This window comes from Sphaeramia orbicularis, chromosome 21, assembly GCF_902148855.1.
Source record: "Sphaeramia orbicularis chromosome 21, fSphaOr1.1, whole genome shotgun sequence".
Taxonomy (NCBI): Eukaryota; Metazoa; Chordata; class Actinopteri; order Kurtiformes; family Apogonidae; genus Sphaeramia; species Sphaeramia orbicularis.
Window position 1 is genome coordinate 10,822,052 of NC_043977.1, and position 20,838 is coordinate 10,842,889.

The 20,838-nt window shown below is 39.7% G+C and overlaps 1 protein-coding gene across 1 annotated transcript in view; it reads left to right on the forward strand.

The window, feature by feature from the left end:
• The window catches only part of LOC115412831 (titin-like), a 237,885-nt gene that overhangs the window by 63,533 nt on the left and 153,514 nt on the right, over positions 1 to 20,838 (forward strand). The window contains 22 exon segments of the mRNA XM_030125488.1: positions 50 to 328; positions 431 to 712; positions 1,285 to 1,563; positions 2,455 to 2,733; positions 5,255 to 5,533; positions 5,620 to 5,907; positions 5,985 to 6,263; positions 7,549 to 7,830; positions 8,406 to 8,684; positions 8,774 to 9,052; positions 9,713 to 9,991; positions 10,077 to 10,364; positions 10,448 to 10,726; positions 11,450 to 11,731; positions 13,653 to 13,931; positions 14,036 to 14,317; positions 14,415 to 14,693; positions 15,015 to 15,302; positions 17,950 to 18,228; positions 18,503 to 18,784; positions 19,781 to 20,059; positions 20,389 to 20,676. Coding sequence (XP_029981348.1) covers positions 50 to 328; positions 431 to 712; positions 1,285 to 1,563; positions 2,455 to 2,733; positions 5,255 to 5,533; positions 5,620 to 5,907; positions 5,985 to 6,263; positions 7,549 to 7,830; positions 8,406 to 8,684; positions 8,774 to 9,052; positions 9,713 to 9,991; positions 10,077 to 10,364; positions 10,448 to 10,726; positions 11,450 to 11,731; positions 13,653 to 13,931; positions 14,036 to 14,317; positions 14,415 to 14,693; positions 15,015 to 15,302; positions 17,950 to 18,228; positions 18,503 to 18,784; positions 19,781 to 20,059; positions 20,389 to 20,676 — 6,189 coding nt within the window.

Sequence of the window (20,838 nt, forward strand, 5' to 3'; positions counted from 1 at the left end):
ACTTTTTCTTTTATGCTAATTGAAATGTTGTCTTGTTGATGGCCTCCAGAGCCCCCAGTGTTCACAGTGAAACCACAAAACCAGGATGTTATTCCAGGAACTACAGTGTCCTTCAGAGCAGCCTTCACTGGGACTGCTCCTCTGGCTGTTAAATGGTTCAGAGAGGAAAAAGAGATTGTAACTGGAGGCACATGTTTCATTAAGAAAGATGCCTCTTCTAGCTCTTTGGAGCTTCACTCTGTCAAACCCAGCGATTCCGCTAAATACACATGCCAAGTTTCCAACGATGCTGGGAAGGTGGATTGCACCACAGTCCTCTTTGTCAAAGGTGCCGTCGTCTGTTTCTGCATGAACTCGTATTGTCCTTCAGTATCAGTTTGTCCTTTGATACTAACTCCATGTCTTCTGTCTTAATAACCTCTTCTCTCAGAGCCTCCGATGTTTGTTCGGAAACTGGAGGCAACCAAACTCGTGACCAGCAGTGACTCGGCCCGACTGGAATGCAAAGTGGCAGGCAGCCCCATCATCAGTTTTAAATGGTTCAAAGACATGATGGAGATCAGCTCCAGCTCCAAATACACCATGAGAGAGTCTGACTTAGTGGCGTCTTTGGAGGTCATGAACTGTAAAGTTGAGGATAGTGGAGATTATGTGTGTGTGGCTTCAAGTGAGGCCGGTAGTGACCGATGCAGCAGCACAGTCACAGTTAAAGGTTGGTTTGGTCACGGTCGTGGACCTTCTACTGGAGTCCAAGCACCAACAGAGGTGTATTATTCACTACAAAATGTTGGCGCTAGAATGAACTGGAAAGTGTTTTGTGGTAGAACTCATAGTGACAAACATGTGGTCATTCATTCAGTGGAAGCTCAGAGTGAATATTGTTCTTTTACTTGTTGGACTTTGTGCTCAGTCTTTTGTTTGGGGGCCCATTGTATAGTTTTTGGTGTCATTTATGGATAAAGTTGGTATTATAAATATAAAATATTTTATTAAACCAAACCTCACATTCTCATACTTTATATCCACCTCATATCTGCATCTGCTCATACAGGCCACACCCACTGCTGTCTCTGATTGGGTAAAAGTATTGGTTCTGTGATGGATTTTTGCAGTTATATTCTTTAAGAAATTGTTAAAAATGTCTTCATCCTTGAATGTTGATCTTGTTGCCGTTGTGACTTTGGGTCTGATTGTGTGTTGGTGCTTGGACTCTTTCATATTTATTCCAGTTGAAGCTTGTTTTTGTGTTTTGACCTTGTTAACTCTTTAATGTCCTTCCTGTAGAGCCTCCAGCGTTTGTTCGTAGCTTGGAGCCCAAAGATGTGGTGAAAGGTTCTGAGGTGATGCTGGAGGGTCAGGTTTGTGGTTCGGAGCCATTCACGGTGTCGTTCTATAAAAACACAAAGCTCATTAGAAACGATAAGAGACACAGGATCACTGTTAAAGATGACCTGGTAGCTCTTCAGATTCTGGCTGTGGAGGCGGGAGATGTGGGCTCGTACCAGTGTACAGTCGAGAACGAGGTGGGCAGAGACTCCTGCGACTGTCAAATAACGCTGAAAGGTTCGTCCAGAAACTGTCGACCCATCTCTGAATACAAGATCTGTAATTATTCAAAGGCAGCATCATCTTCCCTATGCTCAGTTACTGTTTGTCTAAAACCAGGGTGCTTGCACAGGTCTTGAAAGTCTTAAAAAGTATGGAATTCTGAAATGCTGTTTTCCAGACCTTGAAAAGTCTGGAATTTTGTGTTAAAGTCTTAATAAAGTATAGAAAAAACTTTCTCTCATAGTTGAATTTTAGTGTATGCTCAAAGGCACATAATCTTGTAAGATAAGAAATACATGAAGAAAGCACAGAAAAAACTAGATATAATTTCACTAACCAGTTGGTACTGGAATGATTCTAGTGAAACTTGTTAGTGCGAAATCCATGCACTTTTGTGATTTTCATATGTTTTGAAAATGTTTCTGTCAGTAAAACATAATTTACTGCAAATTATGCATTCATTCATTCATACATTTATTAAAATGAACTTTTCTACTACACATAAGAGGTGCAATCTCATCCAAAAAAGTAGACAAGTATAAAAGTACATAAAGTCAAGGTCTTGGGGGAAAAAATAGCAGTATTAAAAAAGGTCTTGAAAAAGTGTGGAATTTTTATTTGGATAAAGAGCAAGCACCCTGTAAAGCATTTAAGATTTCATTCCATCGACATGAAATTCAGCAGGTTTTTTCTTTCATAGCAACTTAACAAATATACACAACATAATATGACACTGAATCTAATAATGTCTGGTTCTATTCTGTGTTCTGATCTGACACCACTCACATCTCTGATTATTTCTAGTTTTTAGTCTCTACTCAGTGACTGAGTTTGTGGAATGAAGTCTGACTTTGTGATGTTAATGTTTATTCGAGTCGCTAACATCAGGATAATGTTTCCCTTTAGAGCCGCCGTCGTTCGTGCACAAACTGGAGAACGTGAGCTCGTTGGTGGGCAGTGAGGTGTCTCTGCAGTGCATTCTGAAAGGCACCGAGCCCATCACTGTGACCTGGCTCAAAGACAACCATGAGCTTAAAGAGGCTGAAAACATTCAGATCACATATGAGAACAAAAAGGCTCTGCTATACATCACAAACCTGCAGAGCAAACATGGAGGCAAATACTCGTGTCAGGCTCAGAACCAGGCTGGAAGCCAGATCTGCTCTGCCGTGTTGACGGTCAAAGGTTCGTTTAAATACTGAACAAGTCACTGGACAACACAACTATCTCTGGAGTCATTTAATCTGTCTTTAAGTCAATCCCATTTGAGCTGCCAGACCAGTCTCTGTTGCACCAGTTCTACATGAAAGTTCTGTTTTTACCGGGGGTTTGTCCAGCTCACAGACTGTCATCTGTTGGAATAATCGCACCAATGGGCAAATATTTCAGCCTCTTCATGTCAGTCAGTTACCATTTCCTCCCTACTACTTGAACTGACAACTTCTGAGCTGCAACTGCACAATGAAAATACAGAAGTAAACATTTTTGACAAAGATTTGGACATGCTATGAAACAGGTTTGCTGACTTTCTCATGAGACATTTTAATATCTTGTCTCACTGCCTCATACACAAATATTTCATCCAAACAAGTTCCTCAAACGCTCTTTAAAAACACACCAATAATAAATCAATAAGATGTTTATATTGTATCGTAGAAAGATGAGTTCAGGCCCACCATAAAAACTTAACTAGCTTTCTACATAGTGGATGTTTTGTTACACCAAAGACACATAAAATTCACTGTGACTACTCTGAGGTAAAGTTCATTGTAACCTAAATATAGTTACAGATGACAACTTCTTGTGTCCAGTCAGTTTTTATTTATTTATATATGTCTTTTTGTCTGCTGTCTCTGAAGAGGCATGTGACTAAAAAACTGTCATTTGAACCTCCAAATTACAATTTAAAAAAGTACATAAATAGGAGAAACCATTTTAATCACTTTAGCTTGTACAGAATAATATCATTAGTCGCTTTTCCATTGACCCTTAAATTGCGCGAATATAACTTACCTAATGGAAAAACGTCAATTTCGCCAAAACTCTTGTTTTTTAATTAAAAGTTTTTGCGCTGGCAAGAGGTGTTTTTTTGGGCGTAGCGCAATTGGTATATAACGCAAAACTGCAATGGAAAGACCTTTTTCCACAACTAGAGTCACGTGAATAAAAAAAAAAAAGGATGTTGATGGATGTTGCAACATGCGAAGAAGAAGCGTTTTAAAAGAAACATGTCGCAGTATGTGTGGACACACCAGGAAACTTAACCATTTTTTAATTTATTACAGGATAGAGGGGTAATATATAATAATAGTGAATATATCTGTAAATCAACATGATATTTATGTTCGTTGCCATGTTTATGGAATGACTTCTCATGTCATGTCGCGATAATAAATAAACAAATCATTGCATTTGTGATTTAATGGAAAAATGCACTTCTGTTTTTTCGACATTTAGTAAATATTGATAAAGTTTTGCATATATGTCCAATGGAAAAGCGACTGTTGGCATGTAGAGCGGTGTTTTTTTACATGTTGACACTTTTATAAAAACCCTAACTATGTTTATCATGCCCTCAACAGGGCAAGGAAGTATTACAAGCAATGTATTTGACATGTTTTGAAAGGATAGAAACCTAGGATTGAAAAACTGACTTTATTAAGTCAGGTTATATATGACAGATTGCTGGAGAACTTGCATAAAGTCCAAAAACATAGGCATAATGTTGTAATTGTACTTAAAAATGACAGATTTACAGACTGTAACACCTGTTTGAAAATACTGTTTTCCTGTAAAGGCTTTAATTTCTGTCAGTATCTGATGAAGATGATCACCATGGAGATCTCTGAGAAGAAAAACCCTGAATACTAAAACCTCAGGATATTCTGACTTTACTTTTATATCTTATATCAAACATCAAAGGAAACTTTAACCAGAAATAGAGGACGTTTTCTGACTTGACAATAGAGTCTAAAACTTCATTCTCCAAGTTTCTTCTCCTTTCAAGACATTGTTCAATCCTATGAATATTTTACATAGGACTGTTACACCTTCTAAAACAAGGTGTAAGATTTAAGTTAAGTCAAACTAGGATAAACCTCAGCAGAACTGGTGCAACAAAGTCCAGGGTTCTGAAAACAACCAAGCATTTGTCATGCTTGGCGTCTCTGATTTTCACTCTTCGGCAGCTCAGAGGATAATGACATATTCTTTCTAGTCCTTGTTGTTTCCACCTCAGGTTCTTGGTGTCAGCACTCTTTATTGATCTTCTTGGTAGTTCTTTTAGGTTCAACTGGACTGGTTTCACTCTCTTGAAAACGTTTCATCTCTTCAAGAGACTTATTCAGTTCTAATAACTGGTGGGGGGAGTGGTCTATGTAGATGTTAATTCATATGCTACTGAATTTAAGTGTTAGGGTCGTAGAGAAGGTGTGGCCCTGGGGGTCAGGGTTGTTGGTGGGTAATAGGTACCCAAACACTTAAATTCATTAGCATATGGATTAGCATTTACACAGTTTACTCCGCCCACAGGGTTATAAATCCAATTCCCCCCACCAGTTAGAACTGAAGAAATCTCTTGAATGAGAGATAAAACATTTTCAAAAGAGTGAAACCAGTCCAGTTGAACCTAGAACCACCAAGAAGAACGATGACCTGGGCAAATGAGAACCTACACAGTTTATTGACTGTCATGTTTTAATCTCAGAACCTGCGAAGGTCACAGACGAGGCCAAGTCCATCAGTGTGACTCAGGGCGATCCAGCTACACTCGAGGCTCGGTTCTCTGGAACCAAACCCCTGAAGGCCGTTTGGCTGAAGGCCGGCAAAGAGCTGAGCTCCAGCCCCAGATATAAAGTCCAGAGTACAGACACCAGCTCTGCTCTTAAGATCATTAAAACAGACAAAAGTGACAGTGGAGAATACACCTTCCAGGTTTCCAATGACGTGGGCCACAGCTCATGTGAAGCTACTTTAACCATTTTAGGTCAGTTCATTATCTGCATCATAGACCTTCTGCTGACTTCATGGAACTCTGAACAGTGTTGACCTTCTGTATGTTTTCTACATTAGATCAAATTATCCCACCGTCTTTTACAAGAAAACTGAAGCAGACTGAAGGTATCAAAGGATCATTTGCTCATCTGGAGTGCCTTGTGTCTGGTTCATTGCCCATAACTATACAGTGGTACAAAGACGACAAAGAGGTTCAGACCGATGAAAAACACAAATGCACTTTCTTTGAGAATGTTGCCTTCTTGGAAATCTCGAACCTCGACAGTAAAGACAGTGGCAGCTACACCTGCATCGCTAAAAACAAAGCAGGGACGGTTCAGTGCTCTGGAATCTTATTTGTCAAAGGTTTGAGTCCAGTTTGTCTTTATAGTATTTATTGAGTAAAAGGAAACTTTTACAAACACACACCTCTTCTTTTCCAGAACCTCCGTGTATTCTTGAAAAGCCCGAGTCCATGAATGTTTTGCCAGGGTCAAAGGTCCAGTTTAATGTTCTGGTCTCGGGAACGCCGCCGCTGAAAATCAAATGGTTTAAAAACCAGAAGGAGATCGTATCGAGCATCGACTGCTCTGTGATTAAAGACAACACGTCCAGTTCTCTGGAGCTCTTCTTTGCCAAAACATCGGATTCTGGAGAATACGTCTGTGAAATCCAGAATGATGTGGGCTCAGCTTCATGTCAGACGACGCTCTTTGTCAAAGGTCAACACTTTATGAAAAACTGTGTTAGATATATGTTTCCATCCATCTGCTCTAATGGACGCTGATTCAGTTACATTTTCTTCCAGTTCTTACAAATGTTGTAGTGACTTTTCCACATGGTCGCCGTCTTCTTGTTTTGGAAGAAGTTTGTAACTCATGATTTAACCCATACAGACCCAAATATCCACCATCGACCTAAACCATCTACTGATACAAATGTTTAATACCTGTTGATCCATTAATCCTATCAATCCATTTAAATAATTGGTGTAAAAGGCACTTTGTCATCTTTTCGTGGTCATCAGATATGACCCATTTGGATGTTCAGAGGCTCTGTAGTGAACATGGAAACACTGTCATCTTCTGTAACATTGATTCACCAGTAAAACCCGTGGAGTTGAATAAATGACTGTTAACGAATAAATAAAATGAATTTTAAAAAATGAAAAAGAAACAAATAATGTGAGAAAAAGAAGCAAAAAAGAAGCAAAATGAAGTTAAAAAGCATAAAATAACAAAATGAACAAAACAACCAATGTGACCAATACAATGAACAAAAATTAATAAATATACCAACAAAATAATACGTGACATGAACAAAATAAGCCACAAACTGAATAAAATTGAAGAAAAAATAACCCATGTAGTTTGATCAATGACAGTGGATAGACACACTTGTTTTTATGTCAAGTTATTAATATATTTGCTGAAAAAGTCACTTTTTTAGTTTTCTCTTTTTTTGATATAATGAAACTCAACTTTACTCTTAGCTTTATGAACACCTACATGATTAGTATATTAAATATAGGAAAATTGCTGATTTTCACTGAAAAAACACAAAATACAGAAGACAATGTTAAAATAAATGGTGATAAATCACTTAAGGGAAGGTTAAATAGAGAGAAAAATTAATTTGGGAACTGACACAAAAGTAACACTGGGTCTTTATGGGTTAAAAGAAAAGCCTTCACAAAAGCCAATAACACATGACAAAGTCATCAAAAAAATAAAGACGAAATAAATCCAAAGACGCAATAACATTATAACATAAGAGTTTCAACATAAGATATATAAGAAAATCTAAGTATTTGTACTTGTACTTCAATCACTGTCTGTACTTTTACTCTTCTTCTTCTATCCAACGCTGCACTGATCGAACCAGTAGAAAAACACAATCTTGACCTTTTTGCTGAACATTTGGATGGAAACACTCTGACATTTAAAACTCTGATAGTGGTTGTTTTCTTCTTTTGGATAGTTCAATGTGTTGTATTTTGTTCTATAGAACCTCCTAAGTTCACTCGGACACCAGCCCGTTTGTCCGTGGTGCGTCCAGGTCAGAGTAAAATGTTTGAGTGTCAGGTGAGCGGAACACCTGAGATAGACATCTACTGGTTCAGAGAAGGTTCTGAGATCAGCCCCAGCGACAGATACAGGATGGCCTTCGTCAACTCAGTGGCCACTCTGGAGATCTGTGGGGCTGACATAAAGGATGGGGGACTGTACTACTGTGAGGCTCGCAATGAGGCCGGCAGTGAGAGCTGCAGCATGGAGCTAAAGGTCAAAGGTCAGTCACCACAATGTGGACAGTGTAGACAAAAGGAGGAGATTAAAAACCTAAAAAGACTCAGCAATTTCCCAAACAGGGAAAAGAAATCTTGATTGACTTCAGTTTGGTTTTTAAATAATTTTAATTTAAAATAGTTTTATGTTTTTCTGGGTTTAAAGATCTGAAATTGGAACAAGTTATTGTCCAAACATTGAAAAGAGATCCTCCTTTCAATGATCTGTGTTTATATGTGGAGAAGTTTGATTGTAAGTGACTTTAATTGTTTTTTTTCAAACCTTTTAATCCAGTTCATAAAACTTGTAATTCAATTAAATCTAATTTTGATCTAACATGGCACTAAATTACGTTAAACTATAATGTAATATTAAAATCACGATAATCTTTATTTGCTTTTATTACATTTTTGATCAAATAAAATGTAAAGTTACATTTTTAGGAAATTATGACATGATTGGAGACTTCATTGGGAAATGTTGCTTCTGCACGTAGAGCCAGTTGTTGTAGGTCTTATTTGTTTACTTATAGTTAGTTCATATGACACAGCGATGACACAGTGTTTTCTCTTGCCTCAGAGCCTCCATCATTTATTAGAGAGTTAACCCCGACTGACGTGGTCAAAGGCTCCAGTGCTGGTTTTGAGTGTCAGGTCACTGGGACGCCTCCATTTGACATTACATGGCACAAAGATGCAAAGGAGATCAAACCTAGTGCCAAACATGGTTTCTCTCAGGTGAACGGCACCATGGGCTTAGAGGTGCACAAATGTGACGCTGTAGATGTGGGTGAATACCAGTGTACAGTCGCTAACGAGGTGGGAAGCTGCACCTGTAAAACCATTCTTACCCTCAAAGGTTGGTATAAAATTAGTCTGGTGTCAGATTTACAAACCTGCTCATATTTGTTGGTGATAATTATCTTCTTGAATGGTTTTCTTTGATAGAACCGCCAACCTTTACCAAAAGGATAGAGAACACTGTCACCATTCTGGGTAAAATGGCAGAGTTTCAGTGTGTTGTGGTTGGTTCTCCCACACTCTCTGTACAATGGCAAAAAGATGAGAGCTGGATTTTGGATGATCCAAAGACTGAGAGAACGTTTGAGAATAATGTGGCCACTCTGAGGATTCCTGCCTGTGAGGCGAGCCACAGCGGGAAATACACCTGTCAGGTGATGAACGAGGCTGGGCAGGATAAATGCTTTGCCAACCTCACAGTGCAAGGTATATCTGAGTTAAACCAATCACATCCATCCAGTCCGTGCTGTAACAATAGGCTCGGTCCAGATGAGTCCGTTCTGTGCTGGTTATATCTCCTCTGAACGATGGACAAAACATACCAATTAAATTAATGATCGATGATTGATCAACAGCAACAATAAACTCATGACATCAAGGTAGATGCAGTTTTTGGAGACAGAGTTTACATGACCAAAACCATAAGATGTTCCAGAACATCTTTATTTTCTGCTTTTTTCTACAGATGGAAATGGATTGCGTCTGATTGATGCTCTTAGCATTAATCCTAATAACGAATAAATGCAGTTCTAATGAAAACTTTAGCTGGTAAAGGAGAAAACATCAAATCCTTTTGTTATGGAATAGATAATTTTAGTTCCCTGTGGTCAGATTTGTACCCTTTTGAATGTTTATTTACACGCTAACACCTGAACATAGGGGTGATGTTTCCGTCACTGCTGTTTGAAATTTGAACTGATAATAATACCTGTTACAACCTTCACACTGAAGACAAAAAACAGATGTTACTGGCCTTTTGTCAAGTTTCAAGGTGGTGTTCATCTGGAATGAGCCTATTGAGTCAGTGATGTATCCACAGTTCTTTCTTTGGGACAAAGGTCTTGATTTGTTGGCTTTGTTTTGTAGAACCTCCTAAGATCACAGAGAAACCTGAGGTGATAAAGGTGACGGTTGGAGATCCAGTCAGTCTGGACTGTAAGGTTACAGGTTCTCCTGAGCTCAAAGTGAAATGGATGAAGGATGGCAGGGAGATTCAGTCCATCAGGCAGCACAAGCTGAGCTTTGAGAACAACATCAGCAGCTTAAAGATTCAGTCAGCGCAGAAAGAGGATGAAGGAGAGTATGTGTTCGAGGTGGCGAACCACATCAGCAGCTGCACCTGCAGAGTCAGAGTGGTCGTTTTAGGTTGGTCTAGATGAACATAAAACAAAGTTTCTTGTGGTGAATTCTTAAATGCTGAGTGTAACTGCTTTATGTTTTTTGGCAACAGAACAAGTCATTCCTCCAAGTTTCATCAAACCTCTGGTTGACATGCAGGAGATCTTGGGCTCCTTTGTTCAGATATGTTGCAAAATATCTGGTTCCCTGCCCATTTCTGTGGAATGGCAGAAAGATGGCACCAAAATCTCTAGTGGTGTTAAACACAAACTCATCCAGCAGGACAATTCAGTGTCTGTTGAAATTGAGCAGCTAGAGAGATCTGATGCAGGATCCTACACCTGCAAACTGACCAACGCAGCAGGAAGTTGTCAATGCAGTGGATCACTCATGGTCAAAGGTTAGAAAAGCTCTACAAACAGTCTGGTAATCCTGAATCTAAGGTGAGTAGCTCTTTAACTTGCTTCGTCTTGTGTTCTTCAGAACCTCCGAGCTTTGTGTCGCCGCCTGAGTCACAGGCTGCTCTGCCAAACACCACTGTTCGCTTCAAAAGTACATTTAAGGGAACTCCACCGTTCACGGCCAAATGGTTCAAAGACGACACAGAGCTCATGACCGGACGAGCTTGTTTCACGGGGCTGGAGGGCCTGTCTTGTTTCTTAGACCTGTATTCAGTGGGCGTCACACAGACTGGAGTTTACTCTTGCCAAGTCAGCAACGACGCTGGCTCTGCACGCTGCAGTGCAAACTTAACCGTCAAAGGTTGGATTGGAATCTTCTTCTTGCGTGGCTGTGTTTATCTCACATCTGCATCTCTGGCCAACATTCTGTGTAAAATGTTCTTGGTTTTGTAGCACTTATTTTCATCTCGTCACATTGTTTTTTGTTGCAGCTTCTTATCTAAAAATTGTATTTTGCATTTGTGCTTCATCTGCATTTTCCACAGCCATCCTGTCTCTGCTGTTAACCCTTCATCATCATCATCCTCATCATCATCATCATCATCGTCAGCTCATTTCTGCAGCTTGTCTCATCTGTTCACCTCCTAACTACTTTAATGTTGTCAAGTGTTAGTTTGGATTTATTGAAGAGATATTGTGTGAGGTCTTTGTCCATGGTCATTGTATTACCTGCAGCAGTTTGTGGTCAGTATGGACACCCTTTAGAGAAGCAGCATCAGCAAAAACGCATTAAAAGAAACATTTAGATGTACAATTTCAACAAAGCTTTTTTTTGTTAAACTGATGCTCGACAAACATTAAAGTGATGTTTTATAAAAATTAAAATGTCACAAATGTTAACCTTGGAATAACTTCTATGCCTGGTTGTCCTGTCATGGGACTCTGCTGATCACCATCTACTGTAGGTGATAAACTGACCATGGATAAGGATTTCATACGACACCACTTCATATAATCAGAACTAACCTTTTATGTGTCTGTTCGTGCTTCCAGCAGCTAACTTGTCTGTATTTTGGCTTTCCAGAACCACCAGAGTTTGTGCTGAAACTCCCTGCCACTAAGTTTGTGAAGCAGAGCGAGTCGCTCCGTCTGGAGTGTAAAGTCAGTGGCACTTCCCCTCTGAAAGTGACCTGGTACAAACACGACACCAAGGTCTCAGACGGGGGAAACTACAGGACTTCATTTGTAGACTCAGTAGCAGTCCTGGAACTGCTCTCCTGCAGCTTTGATGATGATGGAGTTTACACCTGTGAAGCTCAGAATGATGCTGGCAGTGTGAGCTGCAGCACCACTATAAGCGTTAAAGGTCAGCCTCCATTCTTATCCATCAGACTCTCTGATGCACTGGCTCTTGTTGTTGAGGTTTCACCAGAAATTGTGTTGCTTAAAGCTGGTATCCGTAACGTTGTCAGAAGTTCATCCTTTAGCTGTGGTGGAGGATCGTCTGTTCCTTCATGACAGTTTCCCAGTTTTTGATCTTCTTGGAACTGATTGCGAGCTCGTTGGATTGTCTTATTCATCTTGACGAAACAATCAAGTTTTTTCAACTCAGAGAAAGGACTCTGGACGTAACATATTCCAGATGTTAGTTACTGCTGCAGAAGCGCTTCTTTGGAAATCAGATTAGATTAGATAGAACTCTATTGATCCTTTGGGCAGTCCTCAGGAAACTGAAGATAAACCGTTGGATTCTATGAGGTTGTACACAAAGTTGTGATCATCACATGACGTTTACTCTACAACAAAGTTTAACTAGTTCAATCATTATTTTTCCCAACAACCTTCCAAAGCTGTCAGTTTAGCTAGTTCCTACAATATTCCATCATTTTAGCAATAATTTCAAGTTTTGACTTAATCCCACCATGTAAAACAACTTCACTAAATCCATCATAATAGTTGCAGGTCCAACAATTTTATTTTTCTGACAGTTTCATTAATCTTCCACAACTCTGCTTTGATTATAATTCCAAATATTCCCAATGACCTTCTACCGTAAATCTGCCACATTATCTATCTTTCCACCAATTTCACATCAGTTCCACCATCTGAATAGTTGCTTCAACACATCTTACAAATCTGCAATGCAGTTCCACCCAAAGTCACTTACTCAAACATACCATGATCTGTAGGTCGGATCATCTTGCCCAGTATTAGCTGCAGTTTCTGTACCGGTTGTCCATTAACTTAATCATTTTAAACGTTTCCAACGGCTTACAGCCAACAATACAATATGTACAAAACAATTAGACATTTTCTCTTGTAATTCCTCCTGCTTTCCCCCAGTCAACTGCCCCATCTGAGTTTTATTCACAAATTTTGCACAACCAACAACCTTCGCAATTTATCATCTTAAAGCAGCGTATGACGTTTGTCACCAATTTTTCATCAAATCTGCAAAACCCGAGTGATAGCCTAAGTATCACAAATTAGTTTGTCTCTCCGTGATTACGCACCTGAATCACTTCCCTCATGGTGAAAAACTTTGAAGTGTACTCCATCACAAGCTATCTGTTTGTTTACATACCAAACCGAAACCTGGCCTTTTCGGAATTCCACACAAGCAATGAAGCTGTTTCCATGTTTGTTGCTGTAGTGGCCATACTGTGGCTGCGTGGAATTCCCATTCCCATAATGAACTTTGCAACAAAATTTCCGAAAAGACCAGAGTGACATATCAGTTTGGTATGTAAACAAACATTTCAAACTTGTCCACCGTGAGGGAAGTGATTCAGGTACGAAATCGCAGAAATACTAATGGATTCATGATACTTAGGCTATCATTCGGGTTTTACAGATTTGATGAAAGATTGGTGATGAACGTTATATGCTGCTTTAACTCTAGTTCACACAACCCTCTGAAGCAGATTCCACCTTCTTATACACCTGCCATTTGCCACTTTAGCATTATTTTTAGTTGTGTTTAAAGGCAGATTCGACCATTTTAGTTGTGTCACATACTTTTGATGAAACCTCCACCACATTAGCTGTAGTCTCCATATTTTCCAAAGTATCTCCACTGTTTTATCTTTGAGTCTAACCATCTTAAAGTCCACCTTGTATGTAACCTCTGTCATGGCTACAGTTCTGTGACTCTTCCCTCGTCGTCGTTGGTTTTGGGCTTTTTGCCCCCACCGTTTGTGGCAGTTACGGGTGTCAGCTTTAAGATTTCCGTCTGGATTTTACTTCCCGTGTTTGCCTCTTTTAACAGTTTCCTGATCTCTCTGTAGAACCACCATGTTTTGTGAAAGTGCCTCAGCCTGTTGAAGGGCTGAAGGGTAAGGACGTGAGTTTGTACTGCGAGATGAGCGGTACAGCTCCGTTCCAGGTCACCTGGTTCAAAGACAGGAAGCCTCTGATGGAGAGCAGGAAGTATAAGATGGTGAGCGAGGGCAGCTCAGCCACATTGCATGTCATTGGGATTGAGGCCTCGGACGCCGGCGATTATGAGTGCAAAGTGTCAAACAGTGTAGGAAGTGACACCTGCCAGACATCAGTTAAACTCAGAGGTCAGTAGAAAATTAGTGAAAATCAAATCAATCAAGAATTAGATTTTCCATGACTTTGGCACATTGCTGACTTTGCCTTTTGCGCTGTTTTTCCCTCTCTTCAGAGCCGCCGTCATTCGTGAAGAGACTGTCAAACATGACAGTGATACTGGGAGAGGAGGTGACCCTTGTGGCCACTGTTAAAGGCTCTGAACCCATTACTGTGTCCTGGGTTCAAGACAAGGATCACATTCTCAGGGACGGTGACAACAGGAAAATCACCTTTGAGAACAACCAGGTCGCTCTTAAAGTCTTTAAGGCTGATGCAACCACGGCAGGCAAATACACCTGCCAACTCAGAAACGATGCTGGGAGTGTGGAATGTTTCGCTAACTTGACTGTTCTAGGTTTGTAATCATATAATTCTCTCTTTCTCTTGCAGTTTTCCTCCCTTCCCAAACAGGTTTAATTAAAAAGCCTCTGCTCCTTTTGTGTTGTTTGCAGAACCAGCTAAGATAGTGGATAAACCCGATGCTCTGAGTGTGACGGCGGGCGATATCGCTGCCCTAGAGGTCAAAGTGTGTGGAACACCAGAGCTCATACCAAAGTGGTTTAAGGATGGTGTTGAGTTGGCCTCTGGGAGGAAGTACAAAATCTCATTTTCAAGGATGATTTCCAGCCTGAATGTTCTCTCTACGGAGAAACTGGACTCTGGAGAATACACATTTGAGGTTATGAATGAGGTTGGGAAGGACCTCAGTAAAATAAACCTCACTGTTTTAGGTTGGTGTCTTCTTTCCTTGTCACAGTTAGAATAGGGCTGGGTATCATTTCAAATTTGACCCAAGATTTGGTAAAAATCCCAAAATACTTCTCCAGTCATCAATATATTCAATTCAATCAGAACAAGACAAGCACCCGGAGAGCACAGACCTCTGCCAAGACAGATCTGAAATAATTTTCTACTGCTAGTTTAAGTTTCGGTTCATCACAGTAACCCTGAATTACGGTACATTTCGATACCCAGCTCTATTGACTGTAGGTCATAGTACATGTACTTTGTTGAAATTATTTCCACTGACTTGTTGTCTCCATCCCAAGCAGATAAGATTGTTCCTCCAACCTTCTCCAGGAAGTTGAAGGATTGTAACACGGTGGTTGGAGAAGCTGGAGAGTTGGAGTGTAAAGTGTCTGGTTCTCCTCCTTTTACCATCTTCTGGTATCACGATGGAGAGGAGATTGAGAGTGGACCAAACTATGAGATTTCATTCACTGACAACAACTGCACTCTCAAAGTGCCCACACTGAAACTGTCTGACTGTGGAGTTTATAAATGTAAAGCCATCAACAAGGCAGGATCCAGTGAAACCACGGCCTCGTTGGTTGTTAAAGGTGAGTTACATGCTTTTATGGCCATAACTGTCTTAATAAATGGCTTTGAAACTGGAAAAAATGAACAGTAAATAAAGTAAAAGTACAGTACTGTATTGTGACTTTACTATCTATCATTGTATGCTGATGATACTACAGTATGTTTATCAGAAAAAGCAGTTAGTGATTTAAATACAAGGTTAGATCAGGGGTTACAGTAATTACAAAAGCTAATAATAATAATAATAATAATAAATCAAGCATGTTTTCACAAGTCAATCAAGTTTAATCAGGTTTTCTGAAAAGTAAAATGTGTATTTGGCTGTTTTTATCTGCTGCTGTTTTGAGTATCATTTCACCGATGCATAGTAGAAGTTTTGTCAAAATTTAGGTGCACAAGTCATGTCTGTAGCTGTGTCCATTGTACTTGTTATGAATTCACCAATATCAATTTAAATGTTTAATGCATTTTCACTTAGGTCTTTTTTCAACACAACTTGGAAATACACAGGAAATCAGATTGTTGGAAACACATTTAATAATAGTTTTCTCGTAGAATACCATGCTTGGTGTTTAAAGGCTCAGTTTCATGTTAGATGATGATTTTTAGGATTTAGATTGACATTAGATGTTACAGTCTAAGGTGTTAGTGTAGTTCGTAGTGTGTTTTTGTGTTGTTGTGGTGTAAAGTGTGTGGACTCCAGGTGAAGCAGCTGTTCATGTACTGTTGATGTAAGTAAGTGAAGTTTATTTGGTACAAAACAACAAGATTATTATCAAATGACTAAAGAAATAAACAGTAAAAGGAGACAAGGCTCCTCGTCTTCATCCTCATTAACGTCTGTTTATCTGCTGTCATTCCTCTGTGATGTTTAGTGTTAATAGTTAATGTTACGTTGGTTTATTTCCTTGTCATCATGGTGGATGTTCTTCCTGGTTTGTATCTTCAAACCTCAGAGGTTCATCGTTCCGGGTTCCTCATCTGTTGATTTGTTTTCTTTCTACGTTTGTGTAGTTTAAATTATGTGTGGAATAGAATAGAATAGAATAGAATAGAATAGAATAGAATAGAATAGAATAGAATAGAATCTGGTCTCTACGAGTGACAGTACACTTGCATCTAAATAACACATAAGATACTGACATATACTAAAAAATATAAAATAGTGTGCAATCGAAATATGTGCAAATTAGAGATATTCTATATGAAAGGGTAAAATTTAAAAATATAATAGTCTAAAAATATGCTAATGTAACAGTGTAACCTTGCATGTCACAGTGTAAACATACGTTTCAGTGTAAACATGCATATAACAGTGTAAACATACATGTAACAGTGTAAACACACATGTAACAGTGTAAACATAAATGTAACATTTACAGTTTGCAGTGTAAACACATGTAACAGTGTGAACATGCATGTAACAATGTAAACATACAAGTAACAGTGTAAACACACATGTAACAGTGTGAACATGCCAGTAACAATGTAAACATACAAGTAACAATATGAACACACATGTAACTGTGAACATGCAAATAACAATGTAAACATACATGTAACAGTATAAACACACGTAACAGTGTAAACACACGTTTAACAGTGTGAACATGCAAGTAACAATGTAAACATGCACGTAACAGTGTAAACATACATGTAACTGTGTAAACAACCATGTAATAGTGTAAACATACATGTAACAGTGTAAACATACATGTAACATTAACATACATTTGAAAGTGTAAACACACAAGTAACAGTGTAAGCATACATGTAACAGTGTAAGCACACATGTAGCAGTGCAAACATACTTGTAACAGTGTAGACACACATGTAACAATGTACACATATGTGTAACTGTGTAAACATACATGTAACAGTGTAAACACACATGTAACAGTGTAAACATACATGTAACAGTGTAAATACTTATGTAACAGAGTAAACACACATGTAACAGCGTAAACATACATGTAACAATGTAAACATACATGTAACAGAGTAAATACACATGTAACAGTGTAAACACACATGTAACAGTGTAAACATACATGTAACAGTGTAAATACTTATGTAACAGAGTAAACACACATGTAACAGTGTAAACATACATGTAACAGAGTAAATACACATGTAACAGTGTAAACATACATGTAACAGTGTAAATACTTATGTAACAGAGTAAACACACATGTAACAGTGTAAACATACATGTAACAATGTAAACATACATGTAACAGAGTAAATACACATGTAACAGTGTAAACATACATGTAACAGTGTAAACACACATGTAACAATGTAAACATACGTGCAACAGTTTAAACACACTTGTAACAGTGTAAACACACATGTAACACTGTAAACACACACATAACAGTGTAAACATACATGAGACAGTGTAAATCCACATGTAACAGTGTAAACACACATGTAACACTGCAAACACACATGTAACACTGCAGACATACATGTAACAGTGTAAACATACATGTAACAGTGTAAACATACTTGTAACACTGTAAACACACATGTAACAGTGTAAATGTACATGTAACAGTGTAACCAGTGTAAATGCAAATGTAACAGGGTTTGATTGTGGTGTTATTGTTTTCCTTGGGCGTCGTTGTCGTGGGTTCTGATCTTGGTTTGTGTTTGTGAACCCAGAGCCTCCATCCTTCGTGGTTCCTCCTCAGCCTCTGGAGGCCATGCCTGGCTCCACCGTCACCTTCTCAGCCATGGTCAAAGGTAGCGCTCCGCTCAAACTCAAGTGGTTCCGAGGAGCCAAGGAGATCCAGCCCGGACGGGGATGTACCTTCAACCTGAAGGACAACCAGGTGACACTGGAGCTGAGCAACGTGGACCGGTCCCACGGTGGAGAGTACACCTGTCAGATCATCAACGACGCCGGGAAGGAAAGCTGCCCTGTCAACCTGACGGTCAAAGGTCAGTCGACGCCCATGGCACTCATACATACAGTCAGAACACGGTCCACTGTCTATAACAGAGTAGGTGCATGAGGAATGGGTTCTACTCACATATTATAATTAATCAGAGAGAAATAAAGTGACAGGTTCATAAAAACAGATAATCGCATTAAAGTAAACCTATAGAGTCACTTCTCAACCATAGTAAAGATCAGGTTTGATCAAATTTACCTGAATGTGATGTTGGACGCATTCAGTGTCTGAGTTCACGTCTGTTTCATTACGTCTTCCAGAACCCGCCGCCTTCTCCAAGAAACTGAAGGACGTGTCTGTAGAGAAAGGGAAGCCTCTGACGCTGGAGTGTACGTACACGGGGACACCCAAGATCACGGTGACGTGGTTGAAGGATGGGGAGCAGATCTACGCCTCCTACAAGTACAACTTCACCACCACAGAGAACTCTTGCATCCTGGAGTGTCTGAGCACTGACACCGCTGACGCTGCCGGGCGCTACACCTGCCAGGTGTCCAACGACGCCGGCACTGACACCTGTGACGCCACCGTGTCCATCCTGGGTACGTCCACCGCCTCTGACCTCTGACCCTTACACATCCTTGCCGTCCATTATGAATATAGTTTAACTCTAATTTACTTAAACATCAAAGAAAAAATCATTTTCCACTGGACCAGGTTGAAAATTGGACTGAACAATTAACAAAACACAGTTAAGATTAGATTAGATTACATTACATTAAATTACATTAGAATTTATTGATCCCACTATGGGGAAATTCACTGGTCAAGGCAGCAACAGAGTAAAGTGCAAGAAAAAAATGTGCAGCATAAAGATAAAGACAAACAATATAAAAATAATAATAATGATGATGATAATAATGGTAGTAGCAGTAGTAGTAGTAAGTAATAAAACTCAATAGGTTGTACACACATTTAGATATTTACATAAAAGTAGTACTGCTGTATGTCATTACATGGATTCATGGACTTAATTAAAGCTCATTGGTTTACAAATGGAAATGCGTCTTTAGATCCACATCTGTTTGTCATCAGTGTTTTTCTGTTAGAGAAAACTGATGCTTCTACTTATCAGAGTTCATTCTGACTTTAACTATGTGACTTCATTGAGTTGAGACCTTAGTTCATAAATTAAGTGAAAGTTCTTTGTCATCATAATGTAGAAACTATGAAAAACAGTGGATTTTTCCAAAAATATTAATAGAAAATGGAAGAAGTGTGAAACTCAAAACAATAAAAGTTGATTGAGTTCTAAATGACTCCGTGTTTGTTGACAGTGATAAAAAATGTGGCAGAATTTTTGTCTTATTTTTTTGTCGTCTATCGATGAATAGTTTCATATAAGTAAATCATACTCATATATATAAAACACAATGAAACCACCTGTAAAAGTCGCCCTTAGAGGCGGCATCTTCATAGAAGTCAGTCTGGTTTAATGTGCGTCAGGGTCAAAGATGGAATCACAGGGTGCAGTACCAGGTCTGACCAGCAGGTGTGTGGTGTTTCAGAGGTCTTACTGTTTCTGTGTGTCCCTGCAGAGCCTCCATATTTTGTGGAGTCTCTGGAGCCGATGGAGGTGACGTCCGGAGATGCCGTGTGTCTGAAGTGTCGTGTGGCAGGAACACCTGAGATCAAGGTGTCATGGTTCAAGGCGGACGGGAAGGTCCGGTCCAGCCCCACCTGTAAGCTGGAGTACTCCAAGGGCGTAGCCTGTCTGAAGCTCAGCAAGGCCACCAAGGCCGACATTGGAGAGTACACCTGTAAGGCCGAGAACAAGATAGGCTCTGCCTCCTCCACCTGCAGACTCAACGTCCAAGGTGAGCACATGACCAGACGTACCTGGATGGAGTCTGAACCGCTGATCTATTAATAGACATAGAGTTTAGTTTAGTTTAGTTTGGTTTAGTTTTGTTTAATGTAGTTCAGTTTAGTGTAGTTCAGTTTAGTTTAATTTTTTGTGTATGTAATTTGGTGTATTAAACATAACCTCATCTGTCCACATCTACAGATCTAATGTTACATTATAATATTTCTATTATTTGTGTATTTATTGGTGTTTGGTTTGACAATACAGTGACCTGTATAATAGACTCTGGGTTAAATTCCCATCATGCCTCACTGTCCTGTTTTTTCTGTCCATGTCCAGAGGCTAAAACTCCTCCGTCCTTCCCTAAGAAGATCACCAGCCTCCAGCAGACCAAGGGTCAAGCGGTTCGCTTCGAGTGTCGCGTCGCCGGCTCCTCCCCCATTGAGGTGTCATGGATGAAGGATGGCGAACCCCTGCAACATGGCGGCGAGTTCTCCATGTCCTATGATGACAACACGGCGGTTCTGGAGATCAGCCATGGAGAGATGAGGCACTCGGGAGAATACACGTGCGTCGCTACAAACAGCGTCGGGTCGGCGTCCTGCAGAGCCAAGCTCACCCTGCAAGGTCTGTTACCATGGTTACTGTCAAGGGGTGCAGGGTAAGGTGTGTTACCATGGTTCTGTCAGGGATGACAGAGTGAGGTCTGTTGCCATGGTTACAGTCAGGGGGTCAAGGGTAATGTACGTTTCCATGGTAACTGTCAGGGAGGACAGGGAGAGCTCTGTT